The sequence below is a fragment of the Mustela putorius genome, unplaced genomic scaffold, assembly GCF_011764305.1.
Source record: "Mustela putorius furo isolate JIRA1106 unplaced genomic scaffold, ASM1176430v1.1 tig00000450_pilon_pilon_pilon, whole genome shotgun sequence".
In the NCBI taxonomy this organism is placed as follows: domain Eukaryota; kingdom Metazoa; phylum Chordata; class Mammalia; order Carnivora; family Mustelidae; genus Mustela; species Mustela putorius.
In genome coordinates, this window is record NW_025421385.1 from 1,729,044 (window position 1) to 1,754,557 (window position 25,514).

At 54.0% G+C, this 25,514-nt stretch overlaps 1 protein-coding gene and 1 long non-coding RNA gene across 26 annotated transcripts in view; one reads left to right on the forward strand and one right to left on the reverse strand.

The window, feature by feature from the left end:
* The window catches only part of AFDN (afadin, adherens junction formation factor), a 128,464-nt gene extending 126,877 nt beyond the window's left edge, over positions 1-1,587 (reverse strand). For 6 of the 15 annotated variants that reach the window (XM_045080021.1, XM_045080020.1, XM_045080015.1 and 3 more), the window contains exon 1: positions 1,313-1,585. In XM_045080021.1, the coding sequence (XP_044935956.1) occupies positions 1,313-1,417 (105 nt within the window). In that variant the 5' untranslated portion in view covers positions 1,418-1,585. Of the gene's footprint in view, positions 1-1,312 lie in introns of all 15 variants that reach the window. The other 9 variants (XM_045080010.1, XM_045080009.1, XM_045080012.1 and 6 more) reach the window with 4 other exon arrangements.
* On the forward strand, positions 300-22,971 carry LOC101688248. Of its 11 annotated transcripts, none has more exons than XR_006606777.1 (6): positions 2,603-3,762; positions 5,615-5,784; positions 18,595-18,793; positions 18,904-21,869; positions 22,080-22,113; positions 22,293-22,971. It is a non-coding gene; the product is annotated as an uncharacterized LOC101688248 (long non-coding RNA). The 11 variants fall into 11 exon arrangements; XR_006606775.1 differs by having other exon boundaries at positions 18,904-21,359; positions 21,797-21,869; positions 22,080-22,971; XR_006606774.1 differs by having other exon boundaries at positions 18,904-22,113.
* Positions 22,972-25,514: the final 2,543 nt, after the last annotated feature.

The window sequence follows — 25,514 nt, forward strand, 5'->3', positions numbered from 1 at the left end:
CATTGTCCTAGGCCCCGAGCAAGGGCGATTTCCTCCTCCACTCGGGAGCACGCCCAGGGCTGGCCGCCCCCAGGCGAGGCCGCGCGGCGGGCCCGGGAGCTGCGGAGGGGCGCCGGCGCCGTCCCCAGCCCTCGGCGCGGCCCCCGGCCCCCCTGACGAACCCCCGGCCCTCGGAAAGACCCCCGGCACGGCCCCCGCCCCCCAGCCGCCCCCCGCTCCCGGCCCTCCCCGCCCCCGCCCCCAGCCGGGTCACCGCAGACGCCGGGGCCGGCGCGGCGGGGGGAGGGGCGCGCCGGCTCCGACCCGGGCGGCGGGCGACGAATGGGAGGACGCGTCTCTCCGCGCCCAGGTCGGCCCCGGCGGCCTTATCAGCGCGCGCGCGATCAGAACTTTCCCGACGTTCGCTCGGCTCCCGCGGCCGCCAACCCCCAAGTTTTCCAACGCACTGGAGCAAACAGCGCCGGTCACATGCTCCGCGAGTGACAAAGGTCCGCGGAGCCACAGCCCCGGGCGGCCGCGGACCCCGCGCCGCAGTCGGGCCACAGCGCCATCAGGTCACGCCCGCCGCCCACCGCACGGCCTCCGGGCGCCGACCCCGGCCCGGCCCGCGGCCCCACGCGCGACCCCCGCCCCCGGCCCGCGGCCCCCGCCCCCGGCCCGCGGCACCCGCCCAGCCGCCGCTCGACTCCGGGCCAGAGACCTCGCTCCCCGCCCGCGGCCCCGCCCCCGACCCGCGACCCCCGCGCTCGGCCCGCGACCCCGTCCCCGATGCCGCCCCGGCCCGCGACCCCCCCGGCCCCGCGCCGCACAGGTGACCGCACCGCGCCGCCTCGCCGTCCGCGCGGGGTCCCCCGGGTCAGGGGGCGCGGAGCGCGGCCCCGGGGACGGGGTCGGAGGGGGGTCCCCGCGGGGGCGGGGTCGGAGGGGGGTCCCCGCGGGGGCGGGGTCGGAGGGGGTCCCCGCGGGAGTGGGGGTGGGGCGGGGTCGGAGGGGGTCCCCGCGGGAGTGGGGGTGGGGGGGCGGGGTCGGAGGGGGTCCCCGCGGGGGTGGGGGCGGGGTCGGAGGGGGGTCCCCGCGGGGGTGGGGGGCGGGGTCGGACGGGGGTCCCCGCGGGGGCCGGGTCGGACGGGGGTCCCCGCGGGGGCGGGGGGGTCCCGGCGGGGGCGGGGTCGGAGGGGGTCCCCACGGGGGCGGGGTCCGAGGGGGTCCCCGCGGGGGCGGGGGCGGGGTCGGGGGGGGTCCCCGCGGGGGTGGGGGCGGGCTGGGGGCGCCGCCGGCGGGGCCGCGCGAGGCCGGGGGGAGGGGCGCTCACCTCGGTGGGCTGGCTGATCTCGAACAGGTCCAGCCGGTTGGCGTTCCAGTGCCGGATGATGTCGGCCAGCTTCCGCCGCTCCTCGTCGCGGCCGCCCGCCGACATCCTCCCGGCCGCGCTCCTCGGCCCGCGCCGCCGCGGGGGTCGGGGCCGGGCCGGGTGGGACCGCGCGCGCCCACAGGTCCGCGGGCCCGGCTCGCCCCGCGCTCGGCCGCCCCGCGCCGCGCCCGGGGCTCCGCGGGCTCCGCCGCCGCCTCGGGCTCCCGGGCTCCCGGCCGCCGCGGCCGCCTCAGCTGCCTCCGCCGCCTCAGCCGGCCCGGCCCGCGTCAGCCCCGCCGGCCGGTGTGCGCCCGAGCGCCCGCACGCGCCGCCCGCCCGCGCGCCCCGCCCCGCCCCGCCCGCCGTGCGCGCCCCCGCGCCCGCGTGCCCGCCCCCGCGCGCCCGCGCCGCCGCACCTCGGGCGGCCTCCGCTAGGTGCTGCTGCGCCGGCCGCCGGCAGGCCTCCGCGCGCCGAGCGCCTCACCTCCCGCGCGCCGGGGCCGGGGGCGGGGCTGCGGCGGGGGCGGGGCCGCGGCGGGGGCGGGGCCGCGGCGGGGGCGGGGCTCGGACGCCGCCGGGATCCGAAGGTAGCTGGGTCGCGGCCGGCGGGGCGGGGTCCGACCGGGCTGGGTCTGCGGGGTGCTGGGGCCGGGCGGGGCTGGGCTCGGGCGGCCGGGGGCGGGGCGGGGGCTGGGTGCGGGCGGCCGAGCGCCGGGGGCCGAAGAGCGCGGGCAGAAGTCCTCGTGGGCGCGGGCGTGGGCGCGTGGGCGAGCGCGGACCGCGGTGGGGACCGGCCTCGGCGGCTCTGCCTCCTTCTCGGCCCGCCCGGGTTCCCGCGGGGACGTGGGGGTCACTGATGGGTCCTTCCAGGTGATGCCCTTGTCGCCGGGGTCCAGTCCGAGCGCGCCTTCCGGAGCTGCCCTCTGAGGACGGGGACGCGGCGCGCGGGGTGCCTCGCAGGTGGGGTGCCCCGGGCTCCCCCGCTCCGCGGCCCGCGCTCCTGGAGCCCTTGCTGCGGCCCCGCGTGTCCTGCGTGCGGCCGCGGCGCCCGGCGCGCTCCGTGTCTGCGACGGGAGCCGCCGCTCGTCGCACATCCTGCGGCCCGCGGGGTCCCGAGAGGGGAGCGCTGGCGTCCCCGGGCCTCCCCCGCACGCCCCGCAGGTCCCCGGGCCGCCCCCCACGTCCCGCACGCCCCCGCACGCCCCCGCGGCGCTCAGGCCTCAAGTGCGTCGGGGCGGCAGGTTTCCGGAGTGACCGCGTGTTGGTCCCGTCCGTCTCCCGGCCACGCCCCAGCTCCCCTCCTCCGAAAACCGGTCTCGGCCTCGGGACACGCGCCGCAGACCCTTCCCTCCGCGCCGCGCTCAGGCCGGTGACCTTGGGCTCTTCCTGGATCCGCGACGTGCTGGACCCAAAGCCTTGGTCTCCGAGACGCGCAGCTCGGGGATGGGAATCCGAGGGACCTTTGACGGAGCCTCTTCCTTTCGTCCGTCCCGTCTCGGGGCCGCAGAGAACTTCTGTCCCTGCCGTCGGGTCTCTTCTGTGGGGAGACCCTGGGGTCCTCCGCGCGGGGCTGTCCTCAGCCTTCCTGTCCGGGGCGTTCTGCAGCGCGGCTGCCCGAGGAGGCCCTTCGGCCCGGGGCCGGCGGCCGGACCCGGGGCCGGCGGAGGGAGGCCCGCAGCCAACCGTGTGCTCTGCGGCCTGGAGACCAGACGGCGGGGACTTCGGCGGGGACCCTCCGGCGAGCGGACGCGCGCAGACGGCGTCTCCGTGTCCTGGCACCCCTGCCTTCGGACCTCGGAGTTCGGGGCTTCGTGACACACTCAGTCGGGCTTCCTGTTTGTTCCGTGACGTGTCTGTAGTGACCGTCGAGGTGTCCCCAGGGCTCCGCACCGTCTGGCCAGGTGGCACGCGCGCCCGTGCTGTCAGCCTCACGGTCAGGGCCTGACTCCGGACGGTGCCCTTACCCGGACCCTCGCTCCTCCTGCAGGATGACTCAGCCGCAGGGCTGGCGAGGACACTTGGTGTCCAAAGTAAGTGCGCGGGGTCCTGCTGGACAGAATCCAGCGTGGCTAGAAAGTGAGAATGAGCTGCCCTTTAAGAAAAAACACGTCCGGCAGGCTCGGAAGGCCTGCAGTGTGGCGCGGGGCGCACAGAAGGCTCTTAACGTTTATCATCGTTTTCACGAGTCTCCTTAGAGATCCCCGTTTGTATCACGTGTGAGCGGCATACTAATGTCCAGACTGCAAGTCCTAGTAGATGGCGACCAGCACTGCTTTACCGACGAAGGTTGAAAAGCCACCCGAAATCCACAGAATACCTAGGATTCCTCAATTCTGGAGAACCCGGATACGTTCAGGCCAAGAGGACGTTCAGGCCGACCTTGTCCTACTGTCATTGTTCAAGACGTGAAGGTAACACACTGACCCCTGTGTTAATTCTGATACCACATTATAAAAATAATCGACACTATCTTCCATTTTCAGTGTGATACATTTAAGAAATCAGACTTAACTGCTACTCAAGAAATGCCGTGTAACAATAAATTCGTGCAGGATTGATCCTTTACTCCAGCTCACAGAGAAACCAAGATGTGAGACCAGCAAGGAGGCTGAGGGGAGCAAAGCTGGGCAGGGCTGAAAAAGAAAACCTGTGGCATCTATATGTCTGTTTTAAGATTTATTTTTTACCTCATATTTGACTAATAGCTTTCTTTTTTTTTTCTTTAAAGATTTTATTTATTTATTGGACAGAGATCACAAGCACGCAGAGAGGCAGAGAGAGAGGGGGAAGCAGGCTCCTCGCTGAGCTGAGAGCCCGATGCGGGACTCGATCCCAGGACCCTGAGATCATGACCTGAGCCAAAGGCAGCAGCTTAACCCACTGAGCCCCCAGGCAACCCCCTTAGTTTTCTTTTTTACAGTGTTATTTTTAGTTACACTTAGAGAGTCACAGCTCCTGCTTAAATCTGCGTTGATCTACAAAATATTTCTGAGTACCTCTAAAACTTAAATCTACTTAAAACCTTAAAGTATAATGTGATGGGAACAAATAAGTAATAGTATTTTAAAATTCTGGTTAAAGTCTGAACTTGAAAGAATTTTTTTTTTAATATTAATGAAAACCAGGTTCTAAGACCAACCAAATGAAATAAACCTATTCCTGCCCCAATTTTCCCAAGCGTTGGAAAATAGAAAATGCCAATAGAAAGATTAAGAGCTTAATCATCTCAGAAGAAGAAATGGTACAAATATATCAACTATGCTTAATGAGCTATAGGTCATTTAGTTTTCCAGCCACCAATAAATTTCATATCTCAGTAAATTAATTTTGAAATATTTGAATCCTAAAATTGTGCAGATCATCTTAAGATCCCTTTCGCTAGGTCTGTGAGTTCAGAGCATGGTCTTTAAATAAGACTTCAAGTAAAGGGCCATAATAAAGTTACAAAGAGCAAACTTCCTGGGGAAGATGATTTCCACAGTAGCCTCAAAGAGTAAAAATTAATCTAGTTGCTTATAGAAAGTTAAATAAGCAGACTCTTCTCTGCTTAACCCCATGTCTAAGAAGGTCAGTCTTGTTAATTTAATTCTTAAAAAGAGAGAGATTCCAAAGGATTAAGTCTCCAGAAGTATGGAGGGTATGTGCTACTACTGATAAATGGAGGAATGTATCTTTAAATTCTTCCTGCATTATATTGCCATGTTCTTGATAGCCAAGTTTTAGGTTCCCTGTTAGAATTTTCAGGAAACAGAGCAGAGATACAAAAAGCCCTTAAAATAGGAATTTAATCTTACCAACTCAGACATCTGGTTGAATGTGTTTGTTAGCATTTTATAAATTTAAGATAATGCTGCAAAAAAAAAAAAAAAAAGATGTCAGATCTTAAATAGATAAAGAAGGTATTTCCACTGAATGCAAAGGAAGTAGACTGTGTGTGGGCATAAGGTGTGAGAGGGGAACTGTAGCTTGTGAGCACGGGTCACTAACCCTTAATGTGTTGCAGAATTGCTTCATGTTACCTTGGTTTGCCTTGGCCCCTTGGTGCCCAGGACCCGTCTTTCTGACTCGGCTTATCCCCAGCTTCCAGCACCGAGCATAGCCCTGTGCCCAGCGCACCCCAGACATTGGATGAGTAACCCTTGACTGCAGTGGAGGCCACCCGGGGGCACGGCACACAGCCCAGCACCCTTGCTCCAGTGAGTGGTCTTTCCAAGGGCAGACGCCACAGCGTGGAGGCCACACATGGTTTCCCCTTTTTTCTAGATAATACAAGGTGTAGCTCCAGACAGCAAGGAAGAAGGCATGTTTGCATCATCCCTCCAATGGGGTCTTGGTCTCCGAGAGTGGATTGCCCAGGCCTCCGGCCACTGGCTGCCATTGGCTCCCCAGAAGCGAAGAGAACGCAAGAGGTTCCGTCAAAACAAGGCTCGAAGGTGAGCTAGTGTGGCTAACCCAACTCCTGCCCCAGTGTCCACAGGCTTGCACAAATAGAAAGCGTCAGGAAGAAAATCAGGAATTTAAAAGACCTTAGAAGAAACAAGTGGTACAAATATATCAACCTCTCTGCCAGAAAGTGGGTATGATATATATGTATCCAAACACATACTGTATGATATAGTTACATATAATAATAACATATAAATAAAATGTGCCATATAATTATTTACATAAATCCTATAAATTATACATATAATGTATGCCAGTATATATAATTTTGTTAGGAAACATATTTTCGAATGCAGACTCCCATTACGTTTTATTTGAACAAATGATAACACGGAGCAGACGGAGGGAACACGGACTGTTAAATGCTTTACCAGCAGTAAGAACTGGAGAGACCAAGAGAAGTAAATGTGGAGAAATGTGTTGTCTGCGGGAAACCTAAAAGTGGAATATTTCAGTCGTCGCCCAGACCTCTCCTCTATCCACTAGCATCTTTGAAAATCAAAAATACCAAATTATAGGTGTTTCCTTTGGGGAATGCAGTACAACTTAAACATATTTAAAAGTGCTGATGTTTGCAAACTCTTGTGAGAAGTGAAAATCTTAGCCTGAGGCTTTGGTTAACACGGTGTTTGTGCTCGAGGCACGGGTGCCCCAGCTCAAGTATACACTAATGATAGCTGAAGGACAGAGAAAATGGTAAAATTAGAGGGTACTCGAGACAGCCAGACATCCCTGAGGATCTGCATTGGACACCAGTGCACGGGGGAGAAGGAGCTGGAAAGCTGTCCTGCTGGACTCGGGGCCCAGGGCGGACAGATCCCACAAGGAGGCGGGGTCCCATTGGCCAGTGGGGATGACAGCGCCCACAGGCGGGGAAGGAAACATGGACCCAGCCATCCGAGCAGCACCTGAGCTAAGCCACACATTCGTGTATCCGGATGCCTCCTGCCAGGACAACTCTCCTTGCTCCGGGATGAAGGCCCCCCTTGGACCAGGTCAAGGCCTTTGTTAGCCAGGAGGGGTGAGCAAAGAGGCGCCAAGAGGGGAGAGAAAGAAAGAGAGAATGAGGGAAGCATCTCCTAGGATGAGTTGACCAACCCAACATTCCAAAACACACACAAACAAAACACTGGTGTTCTATCAAAAGTAGCAACTGGAAGATGAATTCACTCCAAGCTAAAATTAGCCCATCTGGAGACAACAGGTGTTGACGAGGATGCAGAGAAAGGGGAACCCTCTTACACTGTTGGTGAAAATGCAAACTTTGGAAAATGGTATGGAGGTTCCCCAAAAAGTAAAACATAGAACAAACAGTTCATGTAAACAGTGGCTGCTTACAACTCAGCAATTGAACTGGACATTTGTCCAAAGGAGACAAACATAGTGATCCAAAGGGGCACCTGCACCCCATTTATAGAGCGATGTCCACAATAGCCGAACTGTGGAAAGAGCCCAGATGATGTCTATGGACAGATAAATGGGTAGAGAAGATGAATGATGGTATGTATATGTACAATGGAATAGTACTCAGCCATCAAGAAGAATGAAATCTTGCTATTTGCAATGATGTGGATGGAACCTACAGGGTATTATGCTAAGTGAAATAAAGCAGTCAGACAAAGATAACTATCATATGACCTCACTAAGATGTGGAATTTGAGACACAAAACAGGTGAACATAGGGGAAGGGAAGGAAAAATAAAAGAAGATGAAATCGGAGAGAGGGACAAACCGTAAGAGACTCTTAACTATAAGGAACAAACTGAGGGTTGCTGGAGGGGAGGTAGGTCGGGACAGGGTAACTGGGTGACGGGCATTCAGGAGGGCACGTGATGTGATGAGCACTGGGTGTTACGTGCAGCTGATGAATCACTGACCTCTACCTCTGGAACTAATACTACATTATGTATTAACTAAATCAAATTTAAGTAAAAATTTTTTTAAAAAGATGAATTCACTCCAGACAAAATAAAAATACAAAACATCCTGAAAAGAGCTTTAAATAGATAGGAAACTCCAAGAAATATATGATGAGATAATACCCATAAAAAGGGATAAGAAATTGTGAAATATTGAACCAGTAGAAATAAAAGAAGCATACATGTAAAAAGAACCCACTAGATATCCTCGAGATGATAAATGTAGTGACTGACATAAACACAAGAGAAAGAAGAAACGTGCCCAGAAATACATCTGGAAAGTAGAACGCAAGGAGATTGTGAAAGACAGGAGTCCTGGGAAGGACAGGAACAATGGGCTAAGGGTTCAATCTAATCAAAATGCCAGAGGAATGAGGGGAATGACAAGCAAAATTAAAACAATGAAAGCTGGGAATGTTCCAGAATGTGAGAAACACATGACTCTTCAAATTAAAAGTGCTTCCAAATACCAAGCAGGATGAAATAAAGTGACCCGACCCCTGATACATAGTTGGGAAACTGCAGGTCAAGGTCAACGTGAAAGGTGAGCAGTTACCTGAGAATGGACGGGAATGAAAGAAAAAGACTAGAATCCCAGACAGGACCTAGAAAACATGCCCCTGTTTTTGAGGGACAGACAGCAGGTGAGACAGCCCCGGCTCACACAGGGACGCGGACGTCCAGCCACTCGCGCTCACCCCTGCCCCTTGAACCACATGGGTTTGACGGCAATGGTCCACTTGCACGCGGGGGTTTACAGGGCGGTTGGACAGACGTATTTCCCTTGAGGTTTTTCTCAATAACACTTGTCTCTAGCTTACTTCATTAGAATACCTTACAACATGCACCTAGTATACAGTGTGTGTTAACTGTTTATGTTATCAGAGGCTTCTGAGGGTAGTTAGGGTTTGGGGGGGTCAAAGGTTATACACATACTCTTGACTAAGAGGGTTCGGCGCCCCTAACCCTTGTGCTGGTCAAGGGTCTGCTGTGTTCTGAACACCCTATTTCAGTTGTACTGTCTCCTGACGGCCGCCACTGGCCAGGAGAGCAAGTAGGTGCGTTCTCGTCAGCACTGCCTCTATCCGGAGCTGAGTGCAAGTGAGCCAGCTGCCAGCGAGCCTCTGTAACCACGGTGGTGTGCTTGGGTTGGATCTGAGATTCCGAGAGTTGGTAGCCATCAGAGATTCCTAGGGAGCTTTTGAATTGTTTTGTAACTTCCTTAGAAAATTGTCAACGCTATCCGTGGACGTAATAGCATAGAGAGCTCCCCTGCCCGCTCCCACACTCCCGCTCCCACACTCTACAAGCCTGCTTCACCGACCCTCTGCCCTCTGTCTTCATCCCTGGATTACTTTTAAAGGAAAATCGGACATTATTTTATTTGATTCCTAAGTGTTTCCAGTGTATACCTAGAAGACAAGAACCGTTGGGCACCTGGGCGGGGGCTCTGTCAGTGGAGCGTCCAACTCTTGGTTTCCACTCAGGTCATGATCTTGGAGTCGTGAGATCGAGCCCCACGTTGGGCTCCACGCTTAGCACAGAGTCTGCTTGAGATCTCTCTCCCTCCCTGGCTCACACATGCATCCGCCGCACACCATCACTCTTCAGTCTTAAGAAGAAGAAGACAATGGCGATGACAAGGACTGTCAAAAACACTTTCCAAACATCATCATCATAACTTGAAGACAAGTAATTACTCCTCAGCTGTCAACTACCCAGTCCATGTTCACATTTCAGAGGATGTTTTAAACCTACACATTCCTTCAACCCAATCCTAGACACTGAATCAGGATCCAGAATGTTCCTGAGTGATTCTGATAGGGCTCATACCCACTGGCTTCAATGATCTTTTAGATCCTTTCTGACCTGGAGACTGTGACTTTCCCAAGGTCACACACCTGAAGTCGCAACATCTCTAAGTGAGATGTTCCCGTTATGCCAGACCCAGCATGGGAATCAATTCGGTATGTGTTATCCTAGGTGTTGGGATGAGAAAGTAGCACGGAGGCAACAGTCAAATTGTCAAGTTTGAGGTCTGTCTCTTAACACTAATTGTAGGACAGTGAATGGATCCTTGCAGCTCTCTGAGACTCAGTTTCCACTGGTAAAAAATAAGCAACGTGGTGGGGATTACCTGACCATCCACCACTGCAGATTCAAGTGAGGCACGTGAATGAGCCCGCCACGAGTCCGTGCCTATAGAGATGTTGTCATTCTACTTTGAACACTGGCACCGTAGGGCTACGAACGTGCGTGGATAAAAGGGAAGTACAGGGAAGGGCTTTTTTGGAAAGATGTGAAAGTGAGTGAGAACGTACCGAAGCTTCATGCTTATTATGCATGTGGAAAAAAGAAAACTTGTAAAATTTTAACGTTTTATGCATATTTTTAATTATTAAAAGACACTACATTAGAAATTCCATTTGTTCAGAACATTGCAGCGAGCCTCTGAAGCCTTGGACAGTTTTAAGCAATAGAAAGCTGTAAGAAATGTCTGACTGGGGTGTTGTCTTGGCTCTGTATTTTGTGACTGTTTTCATCACAGCGCAATGTCCGCAATGGATTTGGTGCATCACGTGCTGTGAATGCTTAAGCTGTAACTCTGTATGTCGGAGAAAACAAGTGCTCCTCTATCCTTCCCAGATGACTAAGCCACCTTTCCAGTTGTGTCCATCTCTAAGACGCAAGGGTGTCCCCTCTTTCTCCAGCCCACACCCCCCCCCGCCCATCACCCGCCTTCTCCAAATGCCCCAGACTCGGGGCTCCGCGCTCTGAATTCAGGGTCATCCTAACTCCCTCCTTTCTCACTTTGCATGTCCTACTGGTCCCTAACCCTGGCACTTCTCTTCACCCTCAGGACTCTCCTGAGGTTTTGCTGCACTCTTCCACCTACTTCACACCCATCCGAACTTCCCTATATGCCACTGCCGTCAGAGCATAGCCGCGATCACCCCAGTCCCCCCCCCCCCCCCGCGTGCTGTCAGCTCAGCCCGGTCACTGGACAGCTCAGTCTCCTGCTACTTCACAGGGGAAAGCGTCTGCATCTCACAAACTTGCTTCTGCTTCCACACCTCCCCACGTTGGCTCACATCTTCCCTCCGCTGGGAATATCCCTGCCTGTAGCCACCGGTTGAAATCCTAACCTTCTCCCTAGACGGCCGTGCTGCTTGCTGGTTTTGATTTTCCTCCACGAAGCACACAATTTCACCTTCCCCCCTGTGATGGTAGGCAAGGCCCTGTGACTTGTTTTGGTTAACGAAATGGTGTAGAAGCGATACGTCTCTTGAAAGCTGGTGAGTGACCGGCCAGCCCTGTTTCTCCCTTGCCCCAGTGCCTGGAGAAGTCTGTGTCGGGGTGGGGAGCCATAAAGCCCCGTCTCAGCCACAACCAACGCTGCAGGGTCGCTGGGTCCCACGATGGGTGTGAAGCCCTGAAAAGTAGGGGCTGCTTACTCCTGTGGGACGACTTGCCCCACCGCAGAAGTGCTCCCCGCGAACCAGACCTGGAGGGGCACTCCTGAGGGACCCCCATGGCACCTCGTCCCTCTGTTTGCTGTCATGCCCCAGCTGACGGGAGAGCATGGACTTAGGGTCACATAGAGCCGAGTTGGAAGGTCACACGGTCATTGGCCATTACTGGTCAAGTATCTTTCTAAAATCCAGTTTTCTTTTCTACGGATCTGGCAGGCTGCTCAGGGTCCTGAAAGGTAAGCGGGCGGCAGTCCCGCAGTGTGTCAGCCTTCAGTGAGATCTCTCTCTCCCTGGTATCACAAACACACACCTGAGAGTAATTTCAGAGAATAGGATTGACTTTTTCCTACTATTTGTAGGGCAGTTACAAATTTTTCCGTCCAGTATTTTCACCAAAGTAGAATTCTCTTTTTTAAATGTTTTAAAAGATTTTTAAGGAATCTCCCCACCCGGCATGGGGCTTAAACTCACAACCCTGAGATCAAGGGTAGTATGGTCCTGAGCAATGGGGCCCCTAATCTCTTTTAAAGTAAAGCACAGATACATAAGTCTTTTTAGGTAGTTAACAAGGCAGACATAACTGTGTAATTAATTTAGTGAAATTATTATGTAATAATATTCTTGTCTTTCTAGAACAAATTTTAGGTGGAATTTTCACAAGAAAAGTCTTTTCAAAAATTGTTAGAAAAGAGGCGCCTGGTTGGCTCAGAGGGTTAAGCCTTTGCCTTCGGCTCCGGTCATGATCTCAGGATCCTGGGATCGAGCCCCATAATGCTCTCTGCTCAGCGGGGACCCTGCTCCCCCCCACCCCTGCCTGCCTCTCTGCCTGCTTGTGATCTCTCTCTGTGTCAAATAAATAAATGAAATCTTTTTAAAAAATTGTCAGAAAAATAAGAAAATATGTAAAAAATCTTTGTTATTCAAATATGTCTCCAATTACCCTTGAGCTGAGTATCTATTTTGAAATACATGACAATATTTGATTTCAGGGGTTTTTCTTTGTTTAATGGAGATATGCTTAAGTATTAAGGACAAAATGAATAAATATACCGTCGTTACAGAGTAACTTACATTGTAGACTGGATGAAAGCAGTTTGTTGTTTAGATATTAAATTCTTTAAAATAATTACATATTAATACATGCTGAGACCATGTTGCTCTCACTAGAGTAGCGTAAAGCCTCGTGCAGTTAGAAATACACCACAAGAAGAACAGTATTAGGTACTATGTAATTTCAATAATTCATGGTTGCAGTTTCCACGAGAAACTTGAGACATCATTAGCATCTTTTAAAACATTAATCTCAGCAGTGAGTTTGGGGAGAATTTTCTATGATTTTATACTTTCTTTTGCATTGGGATGCCAGAAATGGATGCTCTGGGTTCAATAATAAGATGTTTTTCAAGGAGGAATTTTTAACTGTTGTTTTCCCCGCAGTTATTAAATAAAGAAGAAAAGATGACAATATGAATTTCAATTTATGAATTTAGTGAACTGGCACTAGAGTAAAATATAAAATCTTTAAAAGGGCTGTAGCCAAGAGTATATATAACAGAGTATCCAACAGATGTATGCCCAATTATGGGTGAGATAATTATGTTCTAGCTAAAAGAGACTTCTTTAAACATAGAAGTTCAGGAAGAGATGTCCATTCAAAGTCTAACGACAAATGGTATTTTTCTTTTTAGTTTAATAATGTGGTTTATTTGTTGCAAGGCAATTACAAGGAGTGGCGAAGCAGGGTGAGTTTTCATCTTCTAAAATACTTCCAGTCTCGTAGGGTTTTCTACACCCTAAATCCACAACTGACCTTTATTTCCGAGGTCATGCAGTCTATGGATTAGGATGAATAAGGTTAATATTTAAAGCTGGGAATCAGCAAATCACAGCCTGTGGGCCAGACCCAGCCTGCCTTCTGGTTTTAAATGAAAAAATCAAAATGAGAGGTGACACCTGACAAAATGATAATTTTAAGACCTAGATATAGACGGGGATAATGCTGCAGAAGTGATAGAAGAGCAAGTGTCCGTGTCTCCTCTGTGAAGACTTGACCTCCCTGTACCTGCCTTGTTGGAAATGGAAAATTGTCAGGTTTCAAGCTTTTCTGGGAGGGCAACATTAATTGCCCCAGGAGAAAGTGTTTTAAAACGTCCAAAATGAGAGTTTGGTATCAGGAGCTATTTGCAGTCAGAACACCTCCCGGAAGACCCAGCAACAGGGCTATCCGTGCAAACACCTGACGCGTTCGGGGGATTTTATAAACACGACGGAGTCTGGAATCCACCCCAGATGGGGTCCTTGAGGAGACAACCGCGGGGACAAGAGCTGAATTACTATTTTATAGTTGACAACCGCGTTTACTTAAATGGAACTAGACAGTAGCTGTGTGTCGGTTCCACGCGTTTGGGGAAGAAGCACAATGAATTAATGAGCGTCCTCAGCACAGAGCACGGAGCAGGAACTTCGCCACGCAAAAGCAGAAGCCCAGATCACTCCCACCCCGGCATCTGTTCTCTGGTAAGGAACACCAGGGTGGGGGGAATGCTGGCTGGGACCTCCATCTCCACTTCCTTGCCGAGAGACCTGGCTGACGGCTGCTTGGTATTCTCTCCTCTGGGCTCGCGTTGTGCCTGCTCCGTCAGTGATGTTTCTCTCCACGTAGGACCCTACTGGTGCCCAGGACGCCTATGCTTGGGTCACATAAGTACCAGCTCACTTATCGCAGCACAAACATTCCTGTTGATAAGGTAAAAACCAGGGACGGTTCCTAACACCCCAGTGGCCCACTCACGTCTCTTCTCCTGAGTGCCCTTCATCCCTTGTCCAGGTTAAACACTGTCCTGATTCCTAATTGCACAGGTTCATTTGTCGTGTTTCTGGAGTGTGTAAGAGCAGATCAGTGTGTGTGTGAGGGAGGGTCAGGAGTCATCAACCAGGTCGTGTGTGGCAGCTCTTTCGTCTCAGCTGCTGGCAGCGTCCCGGGCTATGACTGGGCCGTGATTTCTGCCCCCACCCCGACAGCCGTGGGCCGGGTGCCGACTTCTGCTGCTGAGGACAGTGCGTCTCTGAACGGTTCCGTGGGGTCTACATGCGCCCCGGCTTGGGTGTGTGCCTCGGAGTGGCCTTGCTGGGTCGTGGGGTCCACAAGCAGGCGCGATCCACAGCACCTGCCCAGGGGAAGGGCTGCTCTCCGTTCCGTCCAGAGCCCTCGTGCTGTCCACATAGGGATGCTTTAGTATTTTGTTCTTGTGTTTGTGAGAGCGACCCTCTTGTCACCTGTTTACGGAGCACGGGAGATGCCGCTCTGTGACGCGCCTCTGGACGCCTTGTGCTTATTGCTCTGCTCGGTCGTCTGTCCTCTCTGGGCTGGTTTGTAGGAACTGGGGATGCAGCCCGGGGGCAAACTTTCCGCCTCGTACGTGACCGCTCTGCGACTCGCCTCCCCACTCTCAGTAGCGTCTTCTAGTCTTCACGGTGGAGTAGTTTCCAACTCTCATGTAGCTCCCCGTGCACCCCTTTCTTTCCATGGCGAGTCTCTTTTGGGGACTCTGTATCCTAGAGCCACCAACGTTTGCTCTTGTGCGATCTGCCAGGGTTTGACCCTCCCCACTGGGTAGACGGTGGGCTTGGCTTTAGTGGCTGTGCACGGTTGCAGGGCGTGAGCTCTGTTTTCCAGCCTTCCTTGCTGACGATCCAGTTTTTCTGAGTGTCATCGAGTTTCTCCCATGGCTGCGAAGTAAACCTGCTGTGCTGTAAACCGTCTGTCCTGCTCGTGTGAGTCTGTCTCTGAACTAATTGTTATTCTGTTTCTTTGGTCTACTTGTCCATTGCTGCACAAAAAACTTCCCTGATTACCAAAATGTTGTAATAAATGTTGGTACCTGGTAGATTAAGCCCTTCCACTGTGTGCCTTTTATTTAAAGGTCATCTTGGCTTTTCCTGATCCTTTGTGTTTCCATGTAAATTTTATAATCAGATTGTCAGTTACCACAAAAAAATGCAGCTGGGATTTTTATTGGCATGGCATTGGATTTACAGATCAATTTGGGGGAGAACTGATATATTTATAATAAAAGCACTTCTAATCCATGCACATGGTTTATCCACCCCAACCATCTTTAATTTTTCTTAATAATGCATAGTTTTCTCTTTGTAACCCTGTAAAAATCTTCTTTTTAGATTTAATCTTAAATATTTGAATTTTTATGCTATTGTAAATGGTGTATTTTTTAACATTTCACTTTCCAACTGTTTATTGCTACTGCATAGATACGAAATTGATTTTAAAATAGTGACCTTGTTTTTACCAGCGTTGCTAAAGTCACTTATTCATGCTAGTAATTTTTGTTTTCTATGTACACAATCACTCCAACTGCATGGAACAGCAACTTTGCTACCTCTCTTCCAGGCTTTACATCGTTATTGAATTGGCTGAGGTGAATAAAGCCACTGATATCAGAAACTTGCTTACTTTCTTATCTCAGATCAAAAGGCTTCATTTCACTATTAAACTTTTTTAATACCCTCTGTCGTAATAGCGATGTTCCACTCTATTCATACTATAAAACAAATGCCCTTCACCATAACAAAGGAACAGCACTCTATTCCCAGTTGCTAGGAGCTTTTTTTTTTTTTAAATCATAAATGCGTTTAAGTTCTTTCAAATACTTTATTAATTCTATGATTGTATAATTTTCTTCTTTTTAAAAATGTTGTTACTTTGCTACTCCCAGGGATAAACCCCAAATTTGGAGATGTGTTATCTTTTTCATACATTGCTGTATTTGATTTGTTAAAATTTTATGTGTAAATGTTGCATCCATATGCGCGAGGAAGATGGGGCTATCATTTTTGTCTCTTACACTGTTCTTGCTAGATTTTGATGTCAGAGCTACGCAAGTCTCGTAAACATCATTGGGGAGCATTCCCCTTTTTCTTTTCTCTGACTTTCCCAAACCCAAAAAATCTGATAGAATTTACTAGGGCCTGGAGTTTCATTTTGGGAGTGGGGAGGGAGGGGGTTAGGTATACGAGCCTTGCAGGTGTCCTGCCAGTCATCTTTCTGTTTCTGCTTTTGTGCCCATTCTGCACATTTCATATAAGAAGAATTGTACAATACGTGGTCTTTTGTGACTGCCTCTTCACTATAGTATTTTCAAGATTTCTCTTTGCTGTGGAACAATTCTTTTTCCTAAATGGAAAAAATGAGCATACAAGTTCTAAATGATCAAAATGTAACTATTACTGTTGAATAATACAGACTTACTTATGGCTATCTTGTAGGCAAATCAAAATGAATTTTGTAGATTAAAACATCCTCAGTTCATGTGGCTAAAAGGACAAATTTTCAAGGATAACATTGTACAATTAATATTTCTAAAATAAACTCTTAGCTAATGAAAAAGTTATTCCTACCTTACCAAACATACTTTTTAAAATCGGATAACTTATTTTTGTGGGATACAATTATTAAATTGAAAAGTTTTAGTTGAAAGTAGAATATAGCATATCTTGCTTTTCTATACAAATTAAAGATGTAAAACTTCACAACGAATTTAAGAAGTTTTAATTTGGAAACATTTATGTTTGAGTTTTATTGAGAGGCCAGGATTCTATTCACGTCTGGAAGGAAATAGTCACAAAACCTACACCTGGGAGAGGAGAAAAAGGATTTAATGGACATGCGTGGTTCATTGCATGTTAATTATACCTCAATAAAGTTAGAGGGAAAGATTCTAGTGATCTGCAGCCCAAATCATGTCACATACACAGCAAACGCCTGTGCTTGGTCAGAGTGGTTTCCTGTTGTGGTTTTCACTTCTTGAGGTGGTCAGACTCAGGAAAAATCTGGCTACTTTTTTCTTTCTGATCCTTTTAAAGACATTTACTTTCAACAATTTTGCTTCTTTTTTTTTTTTTAAAAAAAAAAAGCATGTACAGCATAAACACTAGATCTAAACTGAGTAATCAACACTGGGAATAAAAACATGCATTTCAAGTGTGTAAAATCTTTCTTCATGTCTAAAAATAAATTATAATTCTTTTACGTTTAACTACAACTTTATAAAAAATACCATTTCCTGGTTACAAATAAAAGTCCCTGCAGATAATACATATATAACAATGACTTATAAAATTTGTTCAGAAACCAGGTTAATTTTTATGTTAGATTACCAAATTATCAAAATTTACAAATATAATATTATTGGCTTTATGGAAAGAAAATTAAGTGCCACCTGCGGTAGCGCTTGAAGTTGCAAATTAAGTGCCACCTGCTGTAGCACTGAAAGTCACAGGGCCTGAAGGCGACGGATCGAGGGCGCCGAGGTGGCTCCCACCTGGCCTTGCATTCCGGAGCTGGGACGGAACACCCCAGGGATGGCTCTCAGACTTGCTACAATTCGGGTTCTACTGCCACTTTGCTTCTATGTTTCATGTCCTATGTTTGAGAAATGGGATGACAATGCCGGACACGGGTAGAAGGACTGATGATAATATGTCTCTCACTGAAATGGTAAACACCCCAGGTACGGGCACGGTAAGTCCAGGAATTCGTGGCCGTCGTCCCGTTTAGCTAGTGATGAACGACGCCCCTGTGTGGGAGAAGGCTCTCCGGCTGTATGGTGCAGAGCGTAGTGTGGAATCAGACCCACCTTGATGTGAGTCCCGACTCTTCAACTTGATGCTTGACGGCCTTGAGCAAGCGGGTCTGGTTGCCACTTCAAGTGTCACGTTTATAAATCTGTGATAAGTGAAATATCATCCAGTGTTGGGAGACTGTCTTCCCTGGGTCTCTGGCTTTCTGCATGTTTAGTGGCAGTGGCCCTGACAGCTTTTGTGACAACCACAGTTCCGAGGACGGTGATAGAGCGGACAGCCTTAGGAGACACAGAGGGTCCTGCTCCATCTTATCTGTAAGCAGCAGATTTTCCCACTGGCCTGTGCGATAAAGATAATGTCTCCTGGGGGCAAAGAGTAGGTTATAAAAGACAGAGAGCTCCTGGGCTTGGAGCCGCGGCAGCTCAGCTGCAGAGACCCCCTGCACCTGCCGCGTCTCCCAAGATCCCGCAGCACCGAGGGGCCCCGGAGGGCAGGGGGTGGACGTGAAACCGACATTGCCTGCTGTGCTGGGAGCAGCAAAGCCCTTCGTCTCTGAGCCAGGAGGCTTGTGCCGTCCGCCAGCATCTTGGGGTGCTGTGCCAAGCTAACTGGTTACTTGCAAGAAGGGGGCCCCTCCCGTGCTTCTGGTCGCCCACCTGCTGGCAGCGTGATCATGGGGACTAGAGGAGGGGCTGGACCGCCTCGGCCAATGCTCGTCCCTCGAAAGTATGTGTCCTTCCTGATATCAGCGTCTGAAAATCGTCAATATTTGTCAACCAATCATTGCCCCCTCCTTTTTTTTTAGGTCAGTGGGTCCTTATGATTATATCTAAACAGCACATCCTGGAGATCCACGCAGGGCAGTCGGACGAGGGAAGCGCCGTGCGGGGCTCCCTTCTCCCTTCAAGCTGGCTGGGAACCACTTGCACGCCACAGAGCCAAGCTACTCGGCGGAGGCGGCCCGGTGCCGGGCACCTGCGTATCCAACATCCCCTCCGCACTTTGTACGGTTTCGCGCACTTTGTACGGTTTCGCGAGTGTTTTTAAGGAGAAAGATGTCACTGACTGTTGTTTGTCCTTCTGTCCTGCTGTGTTCACTTTCTTTCTCTTTCAGCTCTATTCATTGGAGAGAGAGTGTTTGCCTGAGCGGGAAGGGCAGGCGGAGAGGGACGGGCACCTCCGACTGCGCGGAGCCCTGAGCCGGAGGCGGGCTCCCTCTCACGACCTGAAGTCAGGACCTGAGCGGGAAAACCAAGAGGCAGATGCTTAACCGACGGCTCCACTCTGGCGCCCCTTTTATGAGGTTTCTTCCTGGAGTTTGCAGGAGATCAAAGACTCAACTAGGACCAGCTCATGAAAACCCCCAAATTCTGCTTAATCTTGGGTTGCACTAAAAATGGTTTCACGGTGTGTTTCTGGAGGTCGTCTTTCCAGCCCTGCTGCCGGCAGATGCGGCCTTGGATGGGATCTTCAGTTTGCTGGTGGAGGTTGGAGCTTCCTGCCCAGAGTGTGACACATGTCCCCGTCTAAGCCCGCAGTCCTGGCACCGGGTCATGTTCCTGAATGTTGTGGTTTGCTGCTGGGGAGTGAACAATAGGCCCGGAGGCTGGGGGTCGTCCTGCAGAGGCCGGGTCTGAGGACGGCACGTTTCGGGACGGATGTATTTGGGACTGCGAGAGTGGCTCCGTGGGGTTGGCTGTCAGCCGCAGCCATGGCCTTCGGTCTCACTGCTCAGCGCGCCTGTGGGCCGGCCACAGCATGTCCCAGACCTCCTCCTTCCTCTGCTGAGGGTGAGCAGGCTGGTCACGCCGGCCCTCGAGGGGCTGGATGGACACTGGGGCGGCCGAGATTTGGCGAGGGAAGGAGTTGGGAGTAAGGACACGCGGGTGTGTGTGTCCACTTGGTCCGGGCCCGTCACTGCCCCTGGCCCCTGTCTGCAGCAACGGCTTCCGGCCAGTGCTCGGTTCCTAGATGTCTAGAGGCTTCCCCAGCCCTACTAACACGCACAAGAACTTTGTTGAGACATTAACTCACCTACAGTGTGAAGTGTCCCTCCCGTGGCTCTGGCGCATCCCCAGATGCAGGCAGCCAGCTGCACAGGCCATCGATCGGAGCACTGTCTCCAGCCCCAGAAGGCGCCTGCACCCCTTAGCAGCCCTTACACAGTGCCCAGTCCCTGGAGCCCTGGAAGCCACAGATCTGCTTTCCGTCTTCACAGAGAAATCTCTGTAAACAAATCCTGCAACATGCCAGCCAGCTCCTGGCCACACCCGTGCAAGCGGTCCGTCCACAAGCTCCCTGGCTCCACTCCTGCGCGTGCCCCCTCTTCCCGCCGGAACCCAGTGATTCGGAGCAGGAAGGGGAGCTCCTGCTCGGGCTCTGGGCAGCAGCAGAGGGAGGCCTGACCGACGTTGGCAACCCCCGCACCGCCAGCGATCCCAGGCAGGCAGAGAGTAACGCCACAGTGCAGGGACGTGGGTGACCCCGTGGCTCAGTCCCCAGGCCGAGGAGAAACCCCAGCAGCCGTAATTCTCTCCTTGTGCTTCTTGAGCAATGTGAGACCCCCGACGCCACTCAGAGCCTCTGTGCCCCCTTCCCCACCCGCCTCCGCGCCTCCCCCAGCACCTTTCCCTCCATCTCCAGGCCTTCCAGTGCCCTTCCAGCCCTGGAGCCCTGGGCACGCAGCACAGCGGGGGCCTCTCTGGTCTCACAGTCGCCGGAATCCGTGAAGACCTGACCCTGCCCCCCCCACCCCTGCAGGCCACGGCCACCCTGCGTCACTGCGTTTCCCGCGGCTGCGGAGTGGAAGGGAGAGGGCAGGTCCTGGGCCGCATGGGAGGGGCGGGTGGAGAAGAGAAGCCCGTGGAGTGGGTGACAGAGCGGCAGAGAGGGAGAGCTCGGTGCAGACAGCACAGCTCCCGGCATGGAGGAAGGAGGTGGGGCCGTGGGGCTGCTGGAGGAGGCCCTACTGCGCGCTGCGGCGTCCGTCAGCAAGCCACGGCCTCCTGGGGGCCAGGGAGCCACAGGTCAGCTGTCTGGAGAGTGAATGAAAGGGAGGAGGAAGAAGCGGGAAGTGCCACGTCTCTCTGTCCGGAGGTTTGCTTGTGACGGCGGCAGAGCTGGGGGACGCAGGGTGGAGGGACCCGGCCTGGGAGGGGTGAACCATGCTGGTGTTGGGGACAGAGCCAGGTCAGGGGAGAGAAGGCCAGGCGCTGCTCTGCTTCCCCTCTTTGCCAAGGCCACCAGGAGCCTCAGTGTGGAGCCAGGGAGGCCTGGGGGCAGAGCCAGCCTGGGTATGGAGTGGGGGGCGGGGGGGGGGCGCGCAGCACGGGGCCACGGATCTGATGTTCCCAGCGCCCTTCCCCAGGCTCTTTCCCCGTCCTGAGGGTGTTTTCACTTTCTCTCCTTACTCACCATCATGTTCCGTAACCCGCAGGATAAGACTGGTGATCTGCTAGAGGAAAACACAGCGAGAAGTATGAGGAGGAAGAAGCAAAGACTCTAGAAGACCAAAACCACAAAGACTTCAGTAATGGGAGCCTGGAGCGCCTCTTAGTTCAGTGGCTCTAGGTGACACTGTGGTCCCCAAACTTCCTTTCTTAACAAAGACACTGAATCACACACACAGAGAAAGCTTAATTTGTCATCTGTTTAAGAATGCAAAAAAAAAAAAAAATTTCACATATTACAAACCATCTCAAATGGTTTTAAAAACGTTGGCCTTTAAGTAAGGAGTAGTATTTAGGAAAGCGAATTGTATGAAACAGATTACCGTTCAGTAATGCCAACCAGTAAGCTGTCAGGACGGCGTTAAAGGCATGACGTCTTTGCAGAGGTGTGGCCTCGGTGCTTGGGGGAAGCGGGGGGTAGGAGCCCAGGTGCTGGGGGGCTGCAGGACCCGCGCCCAGAAGCCGCCCTCCGCCCGCCCTCCCCACTCCCCCGGACCGGGGTTCCCTGGGCTACCCAGCCCCCTTATCTAAAAACTGTTTTGTTTTGGAATGGACTAGAAGCCCGTTGTTTTCAGTTGTGGTGCCGGTTTCGTACCGCGATGGCCGATGGAAGACCTTCCGGCTTGGCTCGGTGGGTTCCCATAAACAATGTAGGCGAGTGTGTAAATGGAACCTGTAGTCGACCTCGGTGGTTCTGCCCCCAGGAACTAGGGGTGTGGGGGTGGGAGCAGACACCAGGAGTTCCCAGCACGAGCAGAAGCCCTGCCCTCCCCAAGGGCCCGTCTGCCTGTCCCCTCGCTGTCCCCTTGGCTCTGATTTTCCTTGCTCCTGTTCCTGGTAGGCTTGTCTTCTGGTCCGGAATTTCCAGTTTCCAGGTGCGGATCCACAGCCCTTCTACTCAGTCCCCGTGGCCCCGTGCCCCGAGCTCAGCGGCCTGCAACTGCCGCACTCACACCCAGAGCCGCGGGCTGGCCGAGCCGCGCCGGGCTGGCCAGGCCTGTCGTTGGCTTTCGCATCTGTCACCTGAGCTCACTGCCCCTCCTTCCTGCTTCAGTGCTCCCTGGAGAGCCGAGGACCCTCCCATGAGCTGAGGGGACACCTGGCCACGCCAGCAAGGCTCCGAGGGCCCACGCGGGGACCCTTACCCCTCATCGGAGCCCGCCAGGCTAGCGGGCTGTCAGAAGGACACTGGTCAGCTTCTCCGGGCTGCTGGACGCTGCCGGGAAGTCCGGCACACACAGGGACTCTGTGTCCTCACGCGCCCCTCTCAGCCGTAGGACCCCCTCCTGGCCTCGAACAAGGAAGCTGCGCAGGAGCTCAGGTCACCGTTAGGGCATGGAGTGAAGCTTCAGGTGGTGAGCTTCAAAGACGAAGGAGCCTCATCACCAAGTTGGGCCAGACCCTCCCCCGGCAAGCGCACGTGCGGACTGGTCCGGTCGCAGGGAGGGTGGAGGTGAGCTCCTGTGCCCGGCAGCGGACTCACGTTCCTGTTGGAGCCCAGACACGAGGCGGGAGCTCTGCTTCACCTGGATGCTAAGAAGCCCTTCACCTGGGGCGCCCGGGGGACTCAGTGGGTTGAGTGTCTGCCTTTGGCTCGGGCCATGACCCTGGAGGCCCAGGATTGATCCCTGAGTCGGGCTCCCTGCTCGGTGGGAAGCCCGCTGCTCCCGCTGCTTGTGATCCCTCTCTCACTGTCTCTCAGTCGAAGAAATAAATAAAATCTTTTAAAAAAATCCCTTAACCTATGGACATTTTGGTGATTCTCAGAACGTTTCCCTTTTTACCAGTTCATATGATTGTTTTGCTTATTCGTGGACCGTACATTGTTCAAGAACTTTCTACAGAAAGGGAGAAAGACCCAGCATTCAGCTCTTGGCACTTTACAAGGCACCTTTCTCTTCCTCCCGCCTGACATCACGACCTTCGATGCCAGGCCTGAGGGCGTGTCACTATGTCACTGTGTCCCTTTTATAAATGGGCTGGCACAGCTGGCTGGGGCCCGTGAGCCTCTCAGCCAGCTCGGGGACCTGGCCCCAGGTGCCCTGTCCCCAAACCGAGGCCACGTGTGAGCCTGAGAATGGCGTGATGGTGAGGGGCAAACATGTTATGTTATGCTTGTCATTGAGGAACGTTCCAGAATCTCCTCAAGTTCAGTGTTGCAGAGCAGCGCAGCTTAGATGGCAGAGACCATGTCCGTCACCCCCCCCCCCCCCCCCGTTCCACTGCCGGAGGAGCCGTGGTGGTTGGGATGATTCTTCTGAGAAAGCAACAGCAGCTCATTCTGCTTCTCGGACGACAGAAGAGGTTGGAGCTATGGCAAGGGGCCCAGTCGCTCCTTCACACACATGCCCACCCATGGGATCACGTCCCCAGCATGTGGCTGTTGCTAGAGACCCAAGAGCTGCCACTAGCCTGTCAGCACGGCTGTGCTCCTCAGGAGTCCCCGGAATCTTCCAGAACGGGTGGTTAACCATTAGGCTTGCCCTTTGTGACTGCCTTCCTCGGGCAGCTCCGCAGCTGGGCTGCCACCGAACACGCCATCCGTTCCCCTCGGTAACTGGACCCACGGAGCTGGAGTGTGCCTGCTCCCCGCGGACCATTCCCTCTGGGTTCTCAATCCCGGGGCCACCCGCTGACGGCCGACCTCGTCGCGGACCGCTGGCCGGCTCCCCGATAGAGGCCCGTGGGCTGGCTCCCGCGGCAGTGTCCTCGGCCTTGGGGTGGGGGCAGAGGGAAGGATGCCGAGGGGACGAGAAGTCAGGGAGGGAAGGGCCCCGAGAACAGGTGTGGTCCCAGCAGGTGCTCCCGCTGCTGCCCAGCCCGAGGCTGCTCCCAGCCATGCGTCCCTCCTGCCCGCTGCGGGGGCTCATCCCTGCCCCAGCCTGGAATTGCTCAAGGGCTGCGTGCACGAGCGGGACGACGCTCCTGGGCACGGCCCTCAGGGCCCACGAGTGTCCACATCCTTCCACGGTGCGGCTGACGGGAGCCTGCTGACCTCCCTGTGCCAGTCGCCCACACGGGGCTGTGCCGGGCCCAAACCCAGACCAGTTCCGGCTCACCAGGCAGGAGCAGGCCCACGGAGCCACCGGCCAGTAGTGCCGGACGGGGCTCTGGCCCCCGGGCTGGGTTCTGGTCCCCCTGCATCCGGCTTCTGGAGCTGAGCTGGCCTGGCTTGGCTGCTGCCCTCGCCCCTGCTCTGATGGGCACCGGGCGTGCCCAGCTGCAGCCCTCCTGCCTCCAGGCTCAGCTCCCGTGGGGGAACTGCCCTGCACACAGCCCCCGCTGGCATCCCGCCACAGGGTCCCCTGCATCTCTGCACTTCTCTGGGCCCGGGCTGCTCAGACAGTGGGGGAGCTCACTGCACAAGCGCAGAGACAACCCCAAATGACGGGGTGTGGGGAGGGAGCCGCTGGGGCTCTGCCCAAGTTCCCCCACTGTGGACGCACCCCCGCGCCCAGGGCCGGCAGCCGTGAACTTGGGTAGCCTTGGTCGCCTTCCGTGCTCCCCCTTCCCTCCCTGTTCCCCCGCCTGCTCCTCAGGTCCCCGCTCCAATTTACCCCCCGCTTTCAGAGGGCCCCGGGCAAGGCCTCACCTAGCCCTGCTCATCAGACCAGCAGGCCTGTGCTTCCTTATCACCACATTGATGCCCCCAATGGTGCCGCTTACCGGAGGCCTGAACTCCCTTCTTGAGAGCATCATGGGCCTGTCTGAGGTCCAGCGGAGTAATCAGGACAAAGGCGACCCACGTCTGCAGTCGATGCTCCCGCGGGGAGTCAGCCCTGTCCCCACGGGAGCTGAGCCTGGAGGCAGGCGGGGTTGCAGCTGGGCACGCCGGGTGCCCATTGGAGCAGGAGGCCAGCAGTGGTCTTCCCAGGGTGAGGGCAGCAGCCAAGCCAGGTCGGCCCAGCTCCTGAGGCCCGATGCGGGGGGGGGGCATTCAGAACCCAGCCTGGGTGCCAGAGCCCCATCCAGCACTCCTGGCCGGTGGCTCCGTGGGCCTGCACCTACCCTGCGAGCCGGAGCTGGGGGATGCCTGCTCCAGAGGGCCGTCAAGGATCCTGGACCAGAGTATACCTCCCGGAGTCCTCGGAGGTAGATGGCTTCAAGTCTGGGAGGGGAAGGAGTGATTTGGGAGCGGGTCCCCACCTGAGTTCTGCTGCGCGTTCCCGAGGAAGCCCCCAGACTCACGATGGTGACACCAGCACCAAATCCAGCTTTTGGACTTTGAACCAAACCTCAATAGCTGGGCCCTTTTGAAATTACAGTCGTTGAAAGT